General features: G+C 38.6%; 1 protein-coding gene and 1 non-coding gene across 2 annotated transcripts; both read left to right on the top strand.

Moving 5' to 3' along the window:
• Nucleotides 1-63: 63 nt before the first annotated feature.
• On the top strand, nucleotides 64-7677 carry LOC101472125 (NACHT, LRR and PYD domains-containing protein 3-like). Its single transcript, XM_076889542.1, has 9 exons — nucleotides 64-81; nucleotides 860-961; nucleotides 1188-1482; nucleotides 1898-1975; nucleotides 2371-2421; nucleotides 2533-4342; nucleotides 4613-4699; nucleotides 5796-5963; nucleotides 6124-7677. The coding sequence occupies exons 1-9, from the start codon at nucleotides 64-66 to the stop codon at nucleotides 6443-6445; spliced, it is 2931 nt and encodes a 976-aa protein (XP_076745657.1). The 3' UTR covers nucleotides 6446-7677.
• Nucleotides 7678-16457: 8780 nt separating this feature from the next.
• On the top strand, nucleotides 16458-22940 carry LOC112435571 (uncharacterized). The gene is made up of 5 exons (XR_013100866.1): nucleotides 16458-16573; nucleotides 17064-17327; nucleotides 17571-17879; nucleotides 21015-21111; nucleotides 21196-22940. It is a non-coding gene; the product is annotated as an uncharacterized LOC112435571 (transcript).
• The last annotated feature ends 18 nt before the right edge of the window (nucleotides 22941-22958 follow it).

Here is a 22958-nt window from a genome sequence, read left to right as displayed (position 1 = left end):
CCAAAAATCATTAAAGTGCTGAAGTCCTTTTTGCAAAGGAAAGAAAGACCTCAGCAAGCAGCTATGAGACAGCACATGACAGTGAGTGAGTCACTCTCATGCTGTTGCCCAGTTCCTCAAAGGGACTAGCAACTCAAATCTGATACATTTCTCATTCCCTGTGTACGGACCAGCCAAACCACAATAGTGAAAAAAAAAAGAGTGTGGAAAAAAAGAGGGGTTTGAATATTAACTTTTTAGTGACATATTTGCTATGCTGTTGACAGCAAATGTCTGCATGTGTGTAAGTAGGTCATCACGGATGAAGGGGGAAAGTGTAATATTGAAACTTTATGAAGTTGAAGCATTTAAATAAGAATTGTCTGTGAAGGTTCTCAGTCATCCAGGTCATCGTAGTCTAAGGAACTTGGAAAGAAAAGCGTCTTAAAGAAGTCCAGACGCTTTTCTTTCCAAGCTCCTTAGATTAAATAAGAATTGTTTTCTCTATTATCGTACATTGAGACATATTTCGTAAACTGAATTTGGCATAAATAATTTTAGGGCACTTAGTCTTTATTTAACACCTTTTAAAATGATCTGACTAAATATATTAATATGAGTAATTTCATTTCCATGCAGTGTGTAGTGACAGAGCAGATATTCAACACAGACTACATGTGGAACAACTTTTATAACTTATTTTAAATTTGTTTCCATTTTGTTGCAGTTATTGTCATTATCACCTTGAGATAAATTTTTCTTCAGGCTCAAACAAAACCAAGTAATCAGAGTCGGGTACAAAGGCTTTAACTGCTTGAACTCTGGACCCTTTCAAAGCTTGTTTGAATTGCTGCTTGCACCTCCCTGCTCCTTAAAACAGACTGCAAACTGCCTTCGTGCCAAAACTCAAGACTGCAATGGCAACACCAGATGTGGATTAAAACCACAGCTTAATGTAAAGATACTACAGTGCACGGATAAGGTATGTGTTGAGAATGGTACCGTTTGTACAGAAATCCTTATTGTTGTTCATGTGCATAAATGCAGTTTGGTATATGTGTGAGAACTGAAACATCAAAGTTTGGGTCTTCTCTTATATTACTGAATACAGTAACAATTCATTTAAAGCTTTGATTACTTTTTTGCTTTGGGGGTCAGCACTATTGTAAGAAGTTATGAGCTCAGCTCAGCAGCTGCTCCGTTCTCAGAGAGACTTATTGCTGAAGTGGACATGTGACCATCCAGCGCCCTTGCTGCGTTGGCTCCGTGATGCCGAGGTGCTTTCGTCTGCCTGCTACCTGTCTTTGCTGGAGAGGTCGCCTTCCAATGCTGTGGCAAAGGCACTGGAGACAGTGTGTGCCACAGAGGACAGCAGCCAAAAGTTCCTGCAGGTGTTGAGGGAAGTGCAGGATTACTACTGCAGAGACCTGCAGGTCTGGGTCGAGAGACACTGCAGGAACGATGCAGTCACTAAATCAGCACCTACATCTGTGAAAGTTGAAGGTGAGGCTGCTTTAATGTGCTGGTTTTTACATAAACAGGTGTAACTGAAGTTAATCTTCTTTGCAACCTTGAGCTGATCGTGAGGGGCTGTTAATAGAAGACAACTTTTACAACCTATTGAGGAAAGACATGAAAGAAGATTAGATGCAGGGTACAATCAGCTTTGATGCCTCGCCAGGATTTTTTTTTTTTTTTTTTTTACTTTGGTGAGAGTTTTAAGAGATAATGGACATTGAGCTCAACTATCATAAGTTAAAATGTGTCAGTGATTTGGATATTTGGATCAGGTATTCATAGTTCCCTGATGATGAGACTCAGGGATATGAAAATGCTCAGTCAGCAGAGTCACCTGTGAATCTGACATTTTAAACAAATGCATATAAAATAACTATAAATTATTCTATGATTTCAACAGACAAGAAGTCCAAAAACCCCATTGCTAAACTGTTTAAAGCAAAGAGCAAAGGATTCACCCTCACCACTGACGTTAATGGTATGAATTCATTGTTTCATCAAAAAAAATGTTTACATATGAATTATATAGTAGTGTACGTTATTTCTGGTATGTTTTCTTTATAGAGATAAGCAATAAATGTTGTCCTGTTTTTTTAAATTTATAATTCCTGGTTTCATTTTTTGCTGTATATGGAATATGTGTATGAATTTGAATGTATGCCTTGATTTACCGTTATACTGTAAAAAAGGGTTATTCTGAACTGTTAATCACACAAACTTCTCTACTTGAGTCTATAAAAAAATGTATATAGAGCTGGAAATGGACATAATCAGTCAATTTAAAATGTAAACTGACATTAGGCAAATGCAATTTTTCGTGATTTGATTCCTGTGCTTGCAATCAAGTAAGGAGATCTGACTTTCATATTGCAGCTAAGGAAGAGCCAAAATCTTGCAGAAGTCTAAAGTTGGCCAGCATCCGAGGTAGGATGAAAACAGGTCAACTGAATTCAAGAAGCCACAATCTTTATCTTATAAAACACTGCAGAATAATGTAATTTAGTTTTTTAAAAATATCTTTATCTTCTATTCCAGTTTCAATTTCTGCCCATAAAACAACCTTACTGAAACGCACAGAGCAGTTAAAATGTTACTCAGAGGGAAACAGGGAGGCTTCAAACTCAGCTTCTCACATCGAGATCCGCTACACTGACCTTTTCGTGACAGAAGACAATGACTTAGTTGACAGTAGCCAACATGAGTACTTTGCCTTGGCGGGCAGACGTGCTCGCATCTATGTCCACCAGGCCTGCCAGCGTATCCGGCCCGGTCATCTTTTGAGCCCCCAAGAAGCATTGGGACGAGCCCCTAAAAGGGTGAAAGTGAAGGGTATTGCAGGTATAGGAAAGAGTGTGGCAGTACAGAGATTGGTCTACGAGTGGGCAATTGGGAAGAACATGCGTGAATTCACCTGCATTTTTGACCTACGCTTCAGAGAGCTCAATCTAGTTGATAAACCACTGAGTTTACTGGAGCTTCTTGAACAACGGTTCCGATACCTAAAGGAGGCTCTACCTGACCTGCTCACCACACCAAGATCATTGCTTTTCATCTTAGATGGTTTAGATGAGTTTAAATCCCCTCTGGACTGGAACAGACCAGACAAAAACATTGATGTAAAATCAAACGTTCTGGTGTCAGAGCTGATGGTGGCTTTGATAAAAGGAAGCCTTCTTCCAGAAGCATCAGTCATAATTACAACAAGGCCATCTACAGAAGCTCCCAAGCGTTTCTTCCAGAGATGTTGTGTGGTGCTGGGCTTTGAGGAGGACCAGGTGAAGGAGTACACCACCAAGTTTTACAAAGACAGTGAAGTTGCTCAAAAGGTGTATGATTACATTGTGAACAATGACAACCTATTTGTGCTTTCCTTCATCCCTCTTTATTGCTACATCATCTGTACCGCTATGGCTGAGTTCTTCTCTTCACAGCCTAACAATGCAGGTGAATCGAAGTCTCTGGAGTTAAGCCCACCCAGAACAGTCAGCGAGGTTTATTTCTGCTATTTGTTTACAGCAGTCAAACACCATGGACTAAAAGGGAGGACAGAGAGAAGCACACCTAGATCAGAGGTTCTTAGCCTAGCTAAACAACAACTGATGAAACTGGGGAAACTGGCTTATGAAAACCTTCTACAGAAGAAGATATTGTTTGATAAAGCAGATTTGGAGAACTACGGTGTCACACCTGCTGATGTTCAGAGCACCTTCCTCTGTCATATCCTCCAGCCTATTAAAGAGGAGACAGTGGAGATGTTTTCTTTCTTCCACCTTACTGTTCAAGAACATCTAGCTGCCTTGTACTGTGCAATCAACCTCTCCAGCCAGGACGACATAATACAAGCTCTTGACTTTTGGTGCTTCGGGGTACGTCCATCGTCCTCTACTGCTCCACCCCTTCAAAATTTACACCTTAGCGTGGATAAGCTCGAAAGTCTCCAAATGTTCACACGTTTCTTCATGGGAATGCTGCGAGCACGGTTGCCAGGTCATTTAGAAGGTCTTGTGCATTCTCCCATCGAGCAAGAGGACAGCATCCCCAACAGGCTCGGTTTGTGGTTCCGAGATCAGTTCAAAACCAGGGAGCTGGAAAACCAGGTAGCCCTAAATCTTCTCCACTGTCTGATGGAGTTCCACATGAAGGAAACCACTAGCTTTGCAGCACCAGAGATCACAAAACTCAACCTGTTTAAAATGAAGCTCAGTGTTGTGGACTGTGCAGCGATACACTACGTGCTGCAGTTTTCCCCACACAAGCTGCAAGAGCTCAACTTGGGCTACTCTAACATCGGAAACCAAGGACTCAACAGACTGAGACCAATTCTACATCGATGTGAATCTCTCTAGTGAGTAGCTCATTTTATATTCACTTAAAAATATATATTGCAGTTAAAATAAAATAAAAATAAGTTGGGGTTTGAGCTTTCCAGCTGTTTGATGCCATTCTGTGGGGAGCTTGCATATTCCCCCCGTGTCTGCATGCTTCTCTCTATGTGTGTTAGCTCTGTGATGGATGTGAACCCTGCCTTCTGTTTAATGCATGCTGGGATGGACCCAAACCCCCTTACATGTAAGACGGCCAAAAACAATGTTAACCAAAAGTTTCTTTCTTTCAGTTTGAGATACAACTGCCTGGATAAGCAAGCAGCTATTTTAGAATCTGCTATTCTGAAATCAAATGAGTGCCAAGTGAAGAAGCTCTTGTAAGTCATTTAAAATATTCAACACTCAGGTGAAAATTATTTTTTAGAACCTACAGTGTGTGACTGACTTAAATGTTATGTTTTAGCCATTTACATGGAAAGTAGTCCAAAAACATATTTATCATAGAAATATTGCATAGCTGCATTGTGAAATGCAGGATGACTGGACTCAAATTCAGACTGGACAGTAAGTTAACAAAAAACAAGCCCTTATTAGAGGTGATAATATCCTAAACACAAACCTTACAGAAAAGAAGAGCGCTGGAGAAAAAACTGTGACCGCACCATGAACTATCAACACAGTATGATGCGAAGGAAAACACGGGCATGGTTGGACACAGAAACAGGAGGGAAACTAAACATAGCTGAACATCACTGAGATAAACACAAGAGAGAGAATCTAATGAAGTAAAACAGGATTTTAAAAAAGACTCAAAACTCTGGAAGGTATACGAATAAAACCAAAAACAAATCAGGAACTAAAACTTAGCTAGAAATAAATTAAAAACTAGGAACAATAATTAAACCCATCCATCCAGCTAATAAAGACTACTAAATAAAGATGCACAGACAAGAGACATATAAAGGGATATTGGAGGAGGCTTGGGAAATAAATCAAAATACAAAGAATCTGACACAAATAAACTCCAGAGACTTACCGAAATTAGATTTGAAAAGTGGAAAAAACTAAAGGCCAAGCATCCAAAACACTAAAGGTGTAACTCAAAGGCATAACTCAGGGGCCAAGACAAACTAATTAAAGATTAGCTTTATTTCTCAAACTCTTTTGCACATACACCCTACATATACATAAAATTGTAATGCAATTTAATATATTTAGTTATAGTGTGATTAATCAATTAATGTGTCCTGAACTCAGAAAACTAGCAGAGAATTAATGGAAGCAAGCAACCAATTAAAACTTTGCTTAAGCTGATGCTTTCCAATTATAGGATAATGACACTTCTGGTGAGTAGTGTGAGATTTGTAGAAATTCTGTTTCTGATTGCCACAAAAAATGCTTTTCCCCATGACCCCTTGACATTTTTTGATATAAGCAGCACACACAGAATATGTTTCCTGCTTCTGTGTACAGTATGTGCGGCAACAACCTGGGTCCTGAGGGGGGTTTGGAGCTGTGGAATGCTTTGGAGAACAACAACACTGTGGAGGAACTTTATCTGGACATCACCGGCATCACAGAGAGAGGAACAGAAAACATCGTCAACTGTCTCAGCAAAAACACTTCTCTGAAGACACTGACGTAAGATTAAAAAATAAATCTGCATGTGTCCAATGCACTCCATGTTATACCACTGCCATCTTTAATCTGGGTTCCTTTTTTTTAAATGTTAGATAATAGCTGAGGGTTGTAAAAAGGCATGTCCAAAAATCTGTTAACCAGTGATTTCTTCATTGTACAGCATTGTTGGAAATGACATTGGAGCAACTGGGAGGAGAAGACTGAAGGAACTGGAGAAACGTCGGCCGGAACTCAGGATCATTGCAAACTTTGTGGATGACCTTGGGTTACTTCAGGCATACCTGGATTGGGTGGAGGAGATCCGGACTGACAGAGACCAGATGGACTCCGTCAAGAATGCGGATGCCCTGCAGTCAGTGCTGAGGGGGCTCCAGGTGGCAGGGACAATGGAAAAGGGGGCGAATGCAGAGAAAGCCAAAGAGCTTCAGACGAAGATTGAGGAGCTACTGAACTATTCTACAGAAGTGATTAGAGGAAAATGATCACACAGAAATGAACCATCTCAACCATTAAATCTTACGGAAAGGAGCCATTAACATGAGTAGTTCCACTTTCACTTGCAACCGCTTGCGAGAAACCCAATACAAAATCATACATCGCCTTTATATAGCTCCTAATGTCTTGCATAAGATTGCACCTCATATTTCCCATTTTTGTAGTAAATGTCAAAAAGAAACTGGCACTTTTTTCATTACTTTTGGGAATGTAAATTAATCAAAAGATTTTGGAGCTTCATATCTCAAGAACTAAGTAATATTTTTAACAATCTGATTCAAAGGGACCCCGGGTATTTTCTTCTTGGCCTACCCTCAAAAGAAGTAACATTGAATCACTTGCAGCGCAAATTATGTGACAAACTATTGCTGGTAGCTAGGAAATGTATTCTCATTAATTGGGTTAAGGATAAACCTCCCTCTGTTGTGGTACAGAGAATTATTTAAAGTTATTCCTCACGAAAGAACTGCCGCTATTTTAGGAGGAAATGAGGGTCTCTTTCTCAATGTTTGGTCCCCTTTGCTTTCTTATTTGCCAAATGATTTGTCCCAACTGTTGAGGGGGGGTGGTTGCGATTAAGATGTTCTCAGTTAAATAGGAAGTAAATGTAAGGGACAATTCATTCTTGGAGTTTATCTTTTTCTCTTTCTATATCTGTGGGTAATTGAGTGAAAATATGTTTTTTTTGTGTGTGTGTGGATGTGTTGGTGTTTTTTTTTCTTTTCCGTAAAAAAAAAAGAAGAAAAAAAGAAATAAACACGTAAAAAAAAAAATCTTACGGTCTGACTTCAAGTTGTGAAAGTAGATCCTAAAAACCCAGACAGGTTTATTAATAATTTAAAACCACCTGTAATACTGCTCTATCATCTGGAGAATTAACAATTTCAACCTGATAACATGCTTTAGATGTTTAAATTGTCATTGAACCTGAGAGAATTTTTAATAGATTAGTATGTTCTTTGTGATGAAACTTTTATGACTGACAACACTGTACCTGCACATTTTTTGAATGGTCAATTGGACTCTAAATACAACTAATACTATTATTAGTTAATATTACAAGATTCACATAATTACAATGATTTTTAAGTGTTTTTAAGTGTCAGTGTGATAATTTAGAAGTCGGTTCTTTTCCAAACTCAGTTGGAATTAATAAATCAACACACTGCCCTCTAGTGTCCACATGTTTCACACCAAAGAGAGAAGAAATTCTTCAACATCACAGAAACTCTGAGCTGAAAGTAAAATTCAGCTCGAATGACAAATTTATTTAATGTTTCTGTAAATCTTTTCTTTTTACGTATTAAAGAAAAATAAATTGTATTCATTTAAAAAAAAATAACAAGAGAATGGAAAGAAAGCAGAATGCACAAGAAAATGTTTCTATTATTGTTTACAAGGTAGGCCATCCATTCACTTTCTTTGTTGTTAAAATACAAATAAAAAACGTATTTTTCAAATAAAACTTCCAATTTTTCCATAATTTGTTGTCAAAGACATTTTTTTTTATTTATGTCTCTACACCACGACAGTGGAATCAGTATGCATTTTGTGAGTCTCATGAATAAAGTGCTCTGTTGGTTGTTGACATTGACAGCAGTGGATCTGAAAGGCAGAAAGCAGAACTACAATGACATTTAAAGAAAAGACACCGGGGACCGAAAAAATCTGACTATTCATGTCAACACACAATATTACTATTAGCTAATTGTCATAACAGTCAAAGTTAATTCAGCAATTAATTTTAATTGTGACTAGTTTTTAGCTTATATATATGGAAGCCAGCAAACAAGTCATAATCATATCCATGACACTGCTGAACAATTAGAAGTCTCCAGCTCAGAGCTAGCATATGAACACACTACCACCTAGTGTTAGGATAAGGGGTTGTTTGTTGTTTCCAGTTCTTAGTTTCTAGTTTCTGAGTTTTCTATTTAGTTTGTGTTTCTAAGTATACAGCAATAAAGCTGCCTCTTTTCATTCATCCTGTCCTTTATTTGGGTCCTCATCCTGCCTGCCACACAGCTACACTTGACATAGTAGTAACATGCACCAAATAATGACAAGATAAGATATGATAAGATAAGATAAGGCTTTATTGATCCCACAGTGCGGAAATTTGTGCGTTATCTCAGCTCAGGTACAGATAGCAGAAGAAAAAAAATACAAAAATACAAATAAAATACAAACAAATACAAAATAAGTAATAATACACTATATACAATGGTAGCATACACAGTATGTGATTATGGATAGAGGGTTGTGGAAATATGCAAGACATAAATTGAACTATTTTACCACTACTATTACTATGTAAGTAATAGATATTCCTAGGTATCTATAAGTATAGACATGTACATGATGTATTTTATTTGACTTTTTGTTACGGAGTGAGAAACCTTCTGTTTAGTGTAATGCAGAGGAACATTATAGCTACTGTTGACATAGCAAACGCAGAAAGTTTTGGACAGAGAAGGGTTTGATTGTCATGGTTTGGTGCTGATTTGGGGTTCTTCTGTAGCCTTTTATTTATTAATTTTTTTTGCCCTATCTATGGCCGTTGCTCTGGACTCTGCCTATTGGTGTAGCTTCACGCTTTGCATTTGTCACACTTCCCTTCTATCTGATAAGTAGTAACTGGGTTTTCAAGGACCAGCTTGAGCCACCGCTCTCTGCCACATTCCTTGAGAAGAAAACTGTGGAAACTTGCGTGTAATACATACCTGCCTGTCCACCTTCCACCGCCTTGAGGAACTCTTGTCAGTCTAATCCTACATTGTTGCTTTTCTCTGGAAAGTATCAAGTAACTACTAAAAAAGATTAAGTTATTTAAACTAACCTCTGCTCCAGCTTACCACTTTCACCTCTTCAGACAGAACAACCACTTGAACTGAATCTTGTAAACCCCAGTGTTTCCTTGGGCTCAAGTCTTTGCTGCTTTGATTTTTTTTTATTTTTTTTTAATTTAAAAAAACCCAAACTTTTTAATAAAACTTGTTGAATAGCACTCTGTTGGTTGCTGGGCTGTGCATTTTGAGTCCAAAAGTTGATTACCAGTAATAACTTTGACAGTAGTGTGTCTGAAAGACAGAAAGCAGAACTGCAATGACATTGAAAGAAACAGCAACAGGGAAACGTAATCTGATACTGTGGTTTTGTTTGGAAAAACTCTGACTATTCGTAACAATACAGACTGTGGTTTCAAACAAAACCACAGTATCAGATTACGTTGATGACGGGGGTCTGGTAGTTCCTCTCCTGCTTAGTGCTGAAGTCCACTATCAGCTCCTTTGTCTTACTGACGTTTAGAAGGAGGTTGTTCCTCTGGCACCAGTTCTCCAGATTCCTAATCTCCTTCAGGTAGGCCGTCTCATTGTTATCAGAGATCAAGCCCACCACGACGGTGTCGTCAGCAAACTTGATGATGGTGGTGGAGCTGGTAGTGGCCACACAGTCATATGTGTACAAAGAGTACAGCAGGGGGCTCAGAACACACCCCTGGGGGGCTCCAGTGCTGAGAGTGGTGGAGGCTGAGACATGTCTGCCCATCCTTACTGCCTGTGGTCTGCCAGTTAGGAAGTTGGAGATCCACTGACACATAGATGAGCTGAGTCCCAGATGCTCCAGCTTGGTGGTGAGTGTGGAGGGAATTATGGTGTTAAATGCAGAGCTGTAGTCTATGAAGAGCATTTTAACATAATTCCCCCTTCTAGTGTCCAAGTGAGTGAGTGATGTGTGGAGGAGATGAGAGATGGCATCGTCTGTGGAACGATTTGGACGGTAAGCGAACTGTAGTGGGTCCAGTGTGTCTGGTAGTGAAGAAATGATGAAGTCTCTGACCAGGCGTTCAAAGCACTTCATCACTACTGAGGTGAGGGCTACAGGGCGATAGTCATTGAGAGAAGCAGGGTGGGGTTTCTTCGGGACAGGAACAATGATGGACTCTTTGAAGCATGTGGGGATCACCGACTGAGATAAAGAGATGTTGAATATCTCAGTGAACACAGGAGCTAGCTGGTATGCGCAGTCTCTTAGGATACGACCTGGGATGCCGTCTGGTCCTGCTGCTTTCCTGGTGTTCACTCTTTTGAAGGCTCTCCTTACTTCATGCTCGGAGATGACGAGCACGTTTCCGGTGCTGGCAGTATCTTCCTGTCTGCAGCCGTTAGCGCCGCCAACACTAGCATTGTTGGAGACCTTAGCTGCAGCCTCGAAGCGAGCATAGAAAGTGTTCAGCTCGTCTGCCAGAGTCACGGCCGCGTTCGTCATACCGGTTGTTGGTGCTTTATAGTCCGTTATTGTCCTTAGTCCCCGCCACAGGCTCCTAGAGTCACTCTGTTGGAGTTGTGACTCTAGTTTCCTCCCGTAGCGCTGCTTCGCCTCTTTCACCGCCCTCCGCACGTTATATGACGCGGCTTTGTACGGGTCCATGTCTGATGAACAAAACACTTTCTCTGTTATTTTAATCAGAAAACACTTAAACATAAATTAGGTGAAGGATGAGGCATGTTGTATGAAGCGGTTTAAGTTGAGTACAATAGCGGTATGTAAGAACCAGGGCATTTATCATTTCCATGGGGACCAAACTCAAAATAAGACACAGAGAAAAAGAAGTATCAAAAAAGTCCACCATCTGGCTGGAGCCTTTCTATGTGGTGTTTCTCTTCCCACCCACAGAAGGAGGGGTGGGTTTACTGGAGATTCTAAAATTGCCCACAGGACAGAATCACTGTCTGTGTCAGTGTACACTGCCTCTCACCCAGTGGCATTTGGACTAGGCTCCAACCCCCCTGGAAGATGATGAATGGGTAGTTTTTGACACTCAGTAAAAAGAAGTATAAAGTTGGTGAAGTGACTGTAAGTTGCATTGTTCAGTCAGTCAATAAAAAGACAAAGAAAAATCATTTTTATTGGATACATCAGTATTTAGAAAGAAAGGGCCAAAGCAACTTCTTACTATCACTCTACAAATTTTCTTGATTAAAGAAAAAATCAGTAAATGTGTGCGGTTTGCTCCCTTCTCTCCTGTTTGGTGTTAGATGTGTATGAGTTATTAATTTAATGGGAAAAAATATATATTAAAGGCATTGTACCCAATTTATAAACACTACTTCTGCAAAGAAAACTGTCTTAACATTTTAGTTTGTATGTTTTATTCCTTAATTTTCAGATTCACCTAAAAACATTACAGTTTCAGTCAGTCCTTCTGGTCCAGTACCAGAGAACAGCAATGTGAGTCTGACCTGCAGCACTAATGCCAACCCAGCAGTGAGGAACTACACCTGGTACAGAGCTGATGGAGACCAGGAGACGTTTATTGGTACAGGAACCAGTTTAAACATTCAAGTCTCCAGAGATAGACGGACATTTTTCTGCAAGGCTGAAAATGAGATTGGAGTTGGACCTTCCAGCAGCATTCAAATAGATGTTCAGTGTAAATATCATATTTCACATCTGCTTTACATATCATCAGTATAACCCAGCATCAAGGATTCAGACCATTAGAACTGGAATTTACACACTGAGCTTTTTGAATAGTCTAGAAATAAAAAACCAATGCATTTTTGCATAAAAAAGTAAAAGCATACACACAGCATTTCCAAAAGTCTTTGCCCCTCTGCCCACCCACATATAACTAGAATGACATTTGATTCTCAATTTAAAAAAGGTTACCGTATTTTTTTGGACTATAAGATGCACTGGTATATACGGTGCACTGTCGACGAACGTGTCTGTTTTCATGAATAAGGCACACTGAATTATAAGGCGCATTAAGCAAAACAACACGGTCAGATAAGTCAAACTTTACTCAACTCATTCTTCCTGCTTCCTCCACTTCTGTACCATTGATTCATTAATGTTGAATTCTCTTGCAGCTGCTCTATTCCCATGTTGTTGCAGTATATTAATGAGTAACCTCGTATTGTGGATGGATTCTCTCAGTTGTTCTCCTGACTAAAGTTTGGTCTGTTTACAGTATCCTGTCATGCGATTGCATTTCTCCCTAACCTTTGGGAACCCTCACATTAACTTTTATCGAGTGGAACAAAGTTAGCATTCATCCCCCAGCTTCACTGCATTTATGTTATGCTAACATAGCTGTGTTGCTAGCAATCACATAGCACATCATTATATAGTCCAACTTCAGTAACCCTACAAAAGTCACTGCGGTTGAGTGTTCTGTCTTCATTTATGTTGGAAGTGATGGCAGAGCTGTACGTTTTAATTTTTTCAGAAATCTTTCAGTCAGAACATGGTAATATCATCTTTAGGTGGAAACTAGCAAGCTAACTTCTTGCTAACTTCTAACTGCGTTAAATTTAATAAATTCTGTTTTCATGGATGCCTGGATGTTAAACTTAATTGTTACACCTGGTAAAACAGAAACACTGATAATTTTATTAAAGACAAAAGAATTTAGACCGTTTATAACTCTCAATGATGTTGCAGTGTTCTTCAACTTTGGGATCTGAAGCGGACAGAGTTCTGGACCCAGATTACTCCACTAGGCTCCTAACTACAGTAGCTGTGATGCTCTAACAGTCCATCAAGCGGTGCAGCTTGGTAGCTTAACAAAGTCGTACAAAAACATTTTTTGACAGATTTTTGAGCGCCGTGTACCACATAAAATCTGTTTGAGGTCAGTAAGCACAACCAGAATTCATACATAAGGCGCATTGTCAATTTCTGAGAAAAATAAAGGATTTTAAGTGTGCCTTATATGCGGAAAATATGGAGTATGATATGATGTAGGCCGACTATTTGTAGCTATAATAGTTTCAACTCTTCTGAGAAGACTTTCCACCAGGTTTAGAAGTGTGTTTATAACTATCACAGCCGTAACAGGGCAAGAGCAGCACACCCTGGACAGATCGCCCGTCTGTCACAGTGCCAAAACAGAGAAACAGACAACCATTCAGACTAACATTCACACCTATGAGCAATTTAGAATGGCCAATCAATCTAACCACTCTAACTGTATGTCTTTGGACTGTGAGAGGAAGCCAGAGTACTTGGAGAAAACCCTCGCAGACACAGGGAAAACATGCAAAGTTACTGTTAAAATACACACATACGACTTAATGATAGGTAGTGTAATACCCAACATACAGTGCACCACTAATCTGTATGTTTGATTCCTTATTTTTTAGATTCACCTGAAAACATCACAGTTTCAGTCAGTCCTTCTGGTCCATAGGGTTGCCAACTCCCTGAAAAATAAATAAGGGACACCTCGTGGCCAGGGCCGGGCGACCCAGTTGTCTTCACCCTTCCCAGTGTGGTGAATTTTCTAGCTCTTTTTTTGTGTGTGAAATTTTTTTTTTAACCATTTGACTTGAAGTTGATTTAAGTAGATGCATATTCTATTCTTTGTGATATGAACACATGTGAAACAAATGATCATTTAGCCATTTATTTTTAGCTCAAAATGACAACATTAACACAGTAAAACAGGTCTCTTTCTTAAACAGAAGCCTGTCATGCTTAACTTTTGAAAATATAAGTAAATCTTTCTTTAAAAGAACTCTGTCCTGCTTAACTTAAAATAATAGAAAACAATAGAAAGAAAAACATTCTTGTAACAGTGCACATTTAGTGCATTTAGTACAATTGGCTTCAGTTGAGGTATTATTTCAGCTTTTCTAATGCTAATCAGCTGCTCCTGTTTGTAAACCCGCTTGTTCCCATGATTACGCATCATAACTCATCATCATTATTCATCTATGTATTACTTTTATGTATTAGTCATTGTGGGGATGAACAAAAAGTATTTTACCAGCATAATATAATCTGCAGTATGATCATTGCTTTAACAATGTAACAGATAGCTTTAAGATGGCCTTAAGATGTTTATGCATACAAGTTATTATATTAATTTTGTATTCCAGGTGCAGTTATAACTATTTTATACATATTGCATATCTGTGCTTATTTGAGTTGATGTTCAGGTTCATTAATGGTCTAAAGCTTCACCTAGTGAGAGTGTCTAGATGATCCATGCTGAGGGAAAACTAGAACATAGAAGGAATTGCAATACATGCTTACAAAACACTTATATCAGTTTATTTTAATATCTTTTATATGTTCATATTCTTGTATTAAGCTTTTAGTAGGGGTTCTTGATTAAAACATTTATTTAGCAGATGACATATACATAGTCTCAGTGAGCCTCTGGTCTGGTAAAAGGTCAGAAGTGCGAGAGGTGACATCGAGGCTGAGTGAGGTCGTGACACACACACTTTTAGTTAGATTTATTTAGAGGAGAGGTTAGTCATGTCTGGCTGTAACTGCAAAATTGTCTCGGTAAAAGAGGAACCGTTTCTTGGTGTCTCGGCAAGAAAGAGGAATAGGACAAGAACTGAAAGGTACACAGGAAGTGCCAGCCATGAAAATAGAAGATGATGTTCTGTGTAAAAGGTCATTGTGGTGTTGATTTGACGTATGTATAAAATGTATCTGTGACGCATGAAGGGGCGTCAGTAAACAAACCCTGATGTTATAAAATAATTGTTTGTGCTTTAGTAAGTCGAAGATCAATTGCTGTTTCCAGTGATCTTCCCACGTGTGAATTAAAATCTTCGTTTGACTTCACCCGGCCGGACCAGTGTGGTTATTTTTCGATCACCTCTTGTACCCTTCCTCAATTTTTGAACCTTAACATCATCAATTTGTTGTAATCATCTATCCTTGCAGTTGTTTATTACACAAAATAAATTATATTATCACACTTCTGGCCACATAGCGCTGATATTCACTGCACATGCCCATATTAACGTTTTCCAGCCAGGTGTTTTCCTTTTCCCATTCTTCCCTTTCTCTGAGGGGAACAAACATTGCTGCTCTAATGCTGGGCTCACACTGTGCGATTTTTGGCCCATTTTGAGCCGATTTTTGAGTGATCGGACCGATTTTGGCCTTCATCGTGCGTCGTGTAGTATACGTGGGGTAAAGAGAAGTGATTAACACCTCACGACCAGCTCCCGATCATCAATCGCTCGTGAGGGTGTCACCACAGGCGCTCACACTGCTCACGCGCAAACGTAAACGTTGGTGAAAAAGACGGAGCAGCACGGCTGTGCAGCGTGTGATCTGGACACAAGCGATGGAGGCACAACTTGTAGAACTTTGGAAAGCTCATCCGAGCCTTTTCGATGTGGCATCACAAAATTATCACGACCACAACAACCGTGAAAATAGTTGGATCTACATCGCTGCTCAATCACAGCTGCCTGATCAATGTTTTTCATTAGCAATTTAGCAAAGTTGATGGTGGTGGTGTGTCTGTGTGAGTGAAAGACAGAGAGAGAGAGCGACAGATTTTCTGTTATAACCTTCATGTTATGGAGGCACAGTGTGAGCTCTCAGGTCGCATCAGAGCATCGGGCGGTATAGTGTGAGAGTACATCGTGACATACGAACTTCTAACCCCTGCGAGTCAATCGTGCAGTTTGAGCAGGAGCTGAATAACGTGACTGAAAAAAATCGCACAGTGTCTGCCCAGCTTTAGGTGTACTGTCATCCGAGACTTGCACTGCAGAGTCGGCGTTTGTTCCCCTGTTGGCCATGCTTCTTGTTGTGGTCATCTGTTGTCTTCCGGTATTTTCTCCGCAAGCGACCTTTCCTCGACCAATGAGATGAGCGGTAATCTGAATTGTCATACTCGAATTGTCATAAGTGTGCTGTCAGCTCATTGGTCACAAAGCAGGAGAGGGGCTGGGAATTATGTTTTCAAACAAAGTGTTAATTCCATAAACATTTATAGACTACTTTTGATTCTCACTGTATTACGGGACAAAGTGCGTCCCTTATTAGCTCAATACGGGACGTGTACTTTTGTTTCTAAATACGGGACGATTCCGTATTTTAAGGGACGGTTGGCAACCCTACTGGTCCAGTACCAGAGAACAGCAATGTGAGTCTGACCTGCAGCAGTAATGCCAACACAGCAGTAAGGAACTACAACTGGTACAGAGCTGATGGAGACCAGGAGACGTTTATTGGAACAGGAACTAGTTTAAACATTCAAGTCTCCAGAGACAGACGGTCATTTTTCTGTAATGCTGAAAATGAGATTGGAGTTGGACGTTCCAGCAGCATTCAAATAGATGTTCAGTGTAAATATCACATTTCACATCTGCTTTACATATCATCAGTATAACCCAGCATCAAAGAGTCAGATCATTAGAACAGAGTTTTATACACCATGTTTTTCCAATACACAGCAAATAGAAACAGTGTATTTTTTTTAATTAAAAAGTTACAGCATTCTTAAACTGTTGTTTTAATACATAAATCAGACTTCGTGAAATACACGTTAATATCCATTACATACAAGTGATTGTGTTATTGCTTTTTTTTGGATTCAACTAAAATACCACAGCTTTTGTCTGATCAAAATGATCTTAAATAGTTCTTTAGTGTATGTGCAACATTTCATTGTTTTACACTTTATTTTCAGAAGAGTTAGGCAGTGGGCTAAAATAAGGTGCAAGCATTCTTAAGATGTTATCTTTTTAAATAAATTTATAAGGCTTTATGACAGGTAGTGTAATACCCAATGTACAATACACAACTAATTTTCATTTTTTAATACTCATTCTTTAGATTCACCTAAAAACATCACAGTTTCAGTCAGTCCTTCTGGTCCAGTACCAGAGAACAGCAATGTGAGTCTAACATGCAGCAGTAATGCCAACCCAGCAGTGAGGAACTACATGTGGTACAGAGCTGATGGAGACCAGGAGACTTTAATTGGAACAGGAACTAGTTTAAACATTCAAGTCTTCAGAAACAGACGGACATTTTTCTGCAAGGCTGAAAATAAGCTCGGAGTTGAACGTTCTAATGTGACTCAGCTTGAGATTCATTGTATGTATCTCAAAATTTAATTATACTACTGTATTTTTGTTAGAAATTGTAACAACACATTAGTGTTTTCCATTTTTCTGACATTTTTGGTTATCTCCAGATCAGTTTGAGACATGACCATCTTTACACACAGCATTTTACCGGTCACTTTGTCAGTTCATTTTTTTTTGGTAATTTTTGCAAAAATTTTTCAATCATCAAGGTTGTTTTTTACTGACTCCTCTCACTTTCTTTCAATGACAGTTCTTCCACAGATCCTGTTTTCATCAGATTGTGTTAAAACTGCAAGTCAAGTTAACTGTTCCTGTGACACTGACGGAAACCCTTCCCCTGCTGTACAGTGGTATTTGAATGGAGAACCTGTCAATCAGTCTGGTGGATTTGAAATATTCAGTGAGACTCTAAACATCACAGTTCACAGGAGCTCCTTCATTCTGAGTCAACCACATGTGAAGCATTTTTCCACCCTGCTCTGCCGTAGCTTCAACTCTCTGGGATCTGCCAGTCAACAATTTTGTATGAGCAAGTTTAAAAGCTCTGCAGAACCTCAAGGTTTGTATTTGGTGCAACTGTAAATACTCTTGTTTAACCCACATACATGATGCAGTGGAGATCAAGGAGATTTTTTGCCTTAGCCAATGATATCCTGTGCTCTACAAAGCCAGTTAAGAGATATTGTCAGGATTTTCCCCCCTAAATGTTAGTATTCATTTACAATAAATTTACTGTCAATAACTTTAGGAATTCCACTAATCCACACAAGCAGTTAGGGATGGGTTAATCCAGCTACAGTCGACTCACTAACAGTTTCATACAATATGGAATGTTTTGCAGTACATTTATCTCATTGGTATTGTGCTAACACACTCCTGAATGTTCAGGACCAGCAAACTGCCAAAACATCTGCTTCTACAAACATGGTCACAATTACTGATGGTCATTAAATGAAGTGTGAATGTTTAATAATCAAGGCCTTGATTATCAGCATTAAAAAGAAAAATGGATTAGCATTCTTAAACTGTTGTTTCAATACAAAAATCAGACTTAATGAAATACATGTCAATATCCAATTTAAACAACCAAGTGATTGTGGTATTGCAGTTTTTTTTACATTCAAGTAAAAAACCACACTTTTGTCTGATCTAAATTATTTTAAATAGCTCTTTAGTTTATGCATAACATTTCACATGCATAACCCTTTTTTATGCAGAAGAAGCAGTAGGCTACAGTAAGGTCCAAGCATTCTTAAGATGTCATCTTTTTATTTTTATTTTTTATTTTTTATTTTTTCCTTTCTTTATTCAAATCAGGCAACAAAGTATATATCTCATTTACATTGACATAGTTTTTTTTTTCTTTTTTACCCCTTTTCCCTTCCCCTCCCCTCTTTTTCCCCTTCCCTTCCTTCCTCTCCCCATCCTTTTTACATAAAATATAATTACCATTATATAAACAATCAAATCTATGTCTATACATACACATTTATTATCCAAAATAAGTATATTCAAAGGAGAGAGAGAGAGGGAAAAAAACAAACAAACAAACAAAAACAAACAAACAAAACAAACGAACCCCCCCCCCCCAAAAAAAACAAAACAAAAACAAAAAAACAAAAACAAAACAAAAACAAAGAAAACAAAAAACAAACAAACAAACAAAACAAAAAACAAAAAAAAAACAGCACCTGCGTAGACCCATATATATAATCTTGGGGCAGATACGGGAGGAGGCCATACCTCACAGTTTTACTTATTAAAGTAATCTATAAAGGGTTGCCAAATTAGGTAAAACTGTTTAACATTATCTCTTAATGAAAATTTAATTTTCTCCAACTGTAAATGATACATTGTGTCTCTTAATAAAGCAGAATGAGTTGGAGGGGGCTTTATTTTTCCAATTTAGAAGTATAAGGCGTCTTGCAAGCAATGTTATAAAACTCAGGGCATGAATTTGTTTATTATTTAAGTCATGTCATCTTTTTAAATAGATTTATAAGGCTTTATGTCAGAAAGTGCAATACCCAATGTACAGTACACCACTAATTTTAATTTTTTAAAACTCATTTTTTCAATCCACCTGAAAACATCACAGTTTCAGTCAGTCCTTCTGGTCCAGTACCAGACAACAACAATGTGAGTCTAACATGCAGCAGTAATGCCAACCCAGCAGTGAGGAACTACATCTCGTACAGAGCTGATGGAGAGCAGGAGACTTTATTTGGTACAGGAACTAGTTTAAACACTGTAGCCTCTAATTCAGTCAGGTATTTTTTTGCCAGGCTGAAAACAAGATTGGATTTGCACATTCTAATCCAGGGGTAGGCAACTCCAGGCTTCGAGTGCCGGTGTCCTGCAGGTTTTAGATCGCACCCTGGGTTAACACACCTGAATCCAATGATTAGTTCATTACCAGGCCTCTGGAGAACTTCAAGAAATGCTGAGGAGTCATTTAGCCCTTTAAATCAGCTGTGATGGATCATGGACACATCTAAAACCTCCAGGACACTGGCACTCGAGGCCTGGAGTTGCCTACCCCTGTTCTAATCTGACTCAAGTCCAGTCTATGTATCACATTTTTAGGCATTTCTATTCATCCAGAATTTTAGCAACACATAATCCACCTCTCATATAATAATTCACCTCTAATAATTCATAATTCACCTCTCTTATACTCTACAACTACTACACTGAATGCCACTGTCCCTTGCTAGTAGCCTATTTCATTTTTCTGACATTTCTGGGTATCTGGTGTAAGTATCACAGCTCACCAAAGACTATAGCACAGATGGTTTTAATGTCTCAACCACAGTAATAAAATACATTCCTATTTATAACAGCACAAATCAGAAAAGCAAGACAATATGGTTTACATCATTGCAATGGGATTATCCCAAATAACTATAAAAAGGCTGGATATACTTCAATAAATACAATGATGCGTAGTACAAAATGTAAATTGTTCACTTTGGTTTATGACCACCTTCACTAACATGTTACCAATTGTTGTGTTGTTACATCGTTTGTGTAGGTGTACTAAACTGTATTCAGTGGGGCTTTGACTGATCCTCTCACAGTGGTAACTCAGTGGGCTACCTGTCAATCAGTCTCATAAATTTGAAAAATGTATCCTTCCATTTTCTTCTGCTTATCAAATTCTGCAGTCTGTCACTGGGCAAACACAGAGAGAAAAATTGATTCACACTCACATCTATGGTCAGTATTGAATCAACAGTTAACCTCAGAAATTAAAGAAAAAGGAATCAAGACTGGCTTACCACTCTACAATTTGTAGAGTATTAAATCTCTTAAATCAGCCAGACTATACTGTTTAAGACTTTGTTTAAGACACTAGAATATGCTGTTCATTTGGTCCAGTACCAACAAACACCAATGTGACTCTGACATGCTGTAGTACTAACACATATAATAGATATACTTTATAAATTAAAGCATTAAAGTTGATGCTACCAGTGTGCAAGATTCTGTCAAGGGCCATGATAGTCAACAGGGTCTCAAGTGTACCCATAAATACTATTAATTATGGTAAAAACAAACAAGCAAACAAGTTGTCAATGATCAGATTTGTTCTGTTGGAGCTGATCCATGTTATGATGCCAGAATAATTACTTGTAACTTAAGTATTAGTTGATTAGGAATATAATGTCCATGGCTTTATTTCTCATGGCAGGGTCTGAAATGCACTGTGGACTTTACAGTGGAGTCGTTCCTTGGGTCCTCGCTGGCGTGTTTTTCAGTGTCAGTGTCATCTGTTTGGCATGCCTTTGGTATGTTAGTATGTTCACAATGGAAAGCCTACTGATGTTTTTATAGCATGCTTTCAAATAATTCATTTGTTTCTTTTTTTGCAGCAAAGTACGAAAGAATGTGAAGCCAAAAGAAGAGGACAGAACTTATATGTCACTGAGCGGTAGAACCGTCAGCTCTTCAGAGTATGATGTCATTAACACAGCTCCAAAGAGTCAGTGATGCTGACCTTGAAAATGATCCAATAGATAAGATTTTTTTCTTAAGATTGTAAGATTTTGCTGTATTTTTTGTTTGGCAGTTAAATGATACTAATGTGAAAAAAAATCAGTTATCTGTTATACTAGTCTTTATTGAAATGCATTGAATAACCACTGTGTAGCTAAGCAAACTAGCCTAATAGCATGCTTTACATGATGGAATCTCTTTAAAGGGGTGTGGTGAAAGCTGAGGGTGAATGAGCATTCAAGGAGTTGATAGTGGAGAGATGCCAAGCACTCTTACTTCACAGTTCTATTATAGCTTTGACGCTCTGACAACTTTTGGCTGATTTAAACAACTCAGTAGTCGACTACTATGTACTGAGACAAAATAGCCTCCAGCCATCTGCTCAGTACAGTCTACTGAACAAAAGGGAGGGCAAATTTAGGAGTGTGGAGCAGAGGTTCTGCACAGAGAGCCTTTTTCACTCAATTAAATGCCACCTAGCACTGCTCTGTCCACTGCACCACATCTGATGCAACTTCTCAGGTGAGGTTGGTCAAGGAGCTGGTCAGAAGTAAGAGTTCAGGAAACAGAGATATCACTGATCAACAAATCTGCGCTTTTTCTGTTTTTAAGAGGGAGATCTTGCATAGCTATTGTGATATTATTCTGTTATCATATGTTACCTTATATATGTAATCAAAGTAGTTGAAGTATGATACTGCTGTAGATCATATTATACCCTTTAATATAGAGTGTGTGACCTGTATGTAGTTTAGTTCTCGTTATACTTTTGAGTTAAAAGAACATATTCACTTATTAGTTTATTAGATAAGTGTGCATCACTCTGTATCCTTGATCTGCTGTGAATGTATTACATGCTTAATTGTTGAATCATGAAAAGAAGGTTGTAAGCAGGAGACTCTGTGTCTAAGACAGGGGAGATAGACAGACCACATTCCATACCCCCACCTTTCAGAAGAGCAGAAAGACAGGGAGCCAAGGTCATAACTTAGGCGCCGTAAAAGAGAAAGAATGTGAATATTTAGGCTTTTACGACTAGGTGGGGGCCACTAGAGACTATAAAAAGCTAAGCAACCCGTCACCATTTTGAGACTTGCTGTGACCCTCTGCAGGCAGGTCTCCCCATCATGATGGTTCTAAATGCTCTTTGTGTTGAATTGTATGGAAATAAATGATTGCTGATTGAGCATTTATACACCGAGTATTGTCCTTCCTTCAGCCCAAAGATTCAAAGAATTGGGAGATTTCAACACTATGATGCATTGTTCCATTGGCAGATGTGCAACCTTTGTAATCTCATGTACTATATGAGAGTGCCCTGTAAATTTACAGTTATCAAATGTAATTGTTTCTATCTATTCTCCACAGCCAAGAAGATGTAATGCATTTTTGGAATAAACTATCTAATCGTCTGAAGGCCTTGTAGTGACAGATGAGCACAACAAATGATTTGAACTGCTCAATAGTTTGTGTTTTATTGTTGTATTTCTTATTTCACAACATGTTAAATGTTTTCCATGGGTGCCAGGTCTGAGTTTCAGTTTCAATATTCAATATTATTTGTCAATATTATTTGTATTATTGTGTTTGTGTCAGGTCTGAACTGCAGGCAGCAATAATAATAAAGGCAGAATGTAAT

The sequence above is a fragment of the Maylandia zebra genome, linkage group LG11 (assembly GCF_041146795.1).
Source record: "Maylandia zebra isolate NMK-2024a linkage group LG11, Mzebra_GT3a, whole genome shotgun sequence".
Classification (NCBI taxonomy): Eukaryota; Metazoa; Chordata; class Actinopteri; order Cichliformes; family Cichlidae; genus Maylandia; species Maylandia zebra.
The sequence above is the reverse complement of the archived record's forward strand: the minus strand, read 5'-3'. Positions and strand labels throughout refer to the sequence as shown.

Excerpts from the sequence above, each read along its gene's own strand:
- LOC101472125 (XM_076889542.1), top strand. Across the intron at positions 1,976-2,370 it reads CCTCACCACTGACGTTAATG|CTAAGGAAGAGCCAAAATCT; the intron begins GTATGAATTCAT and ends TTCATATTGCAG. Across the intron at positions 4,700-5,795 it reads TGCCAAGTGAAGAAGCTCTT|TATGTGCGGCAACAACCTGG; the intron begins GTAAGTCATTTA and ends TTCTGTGTACAG.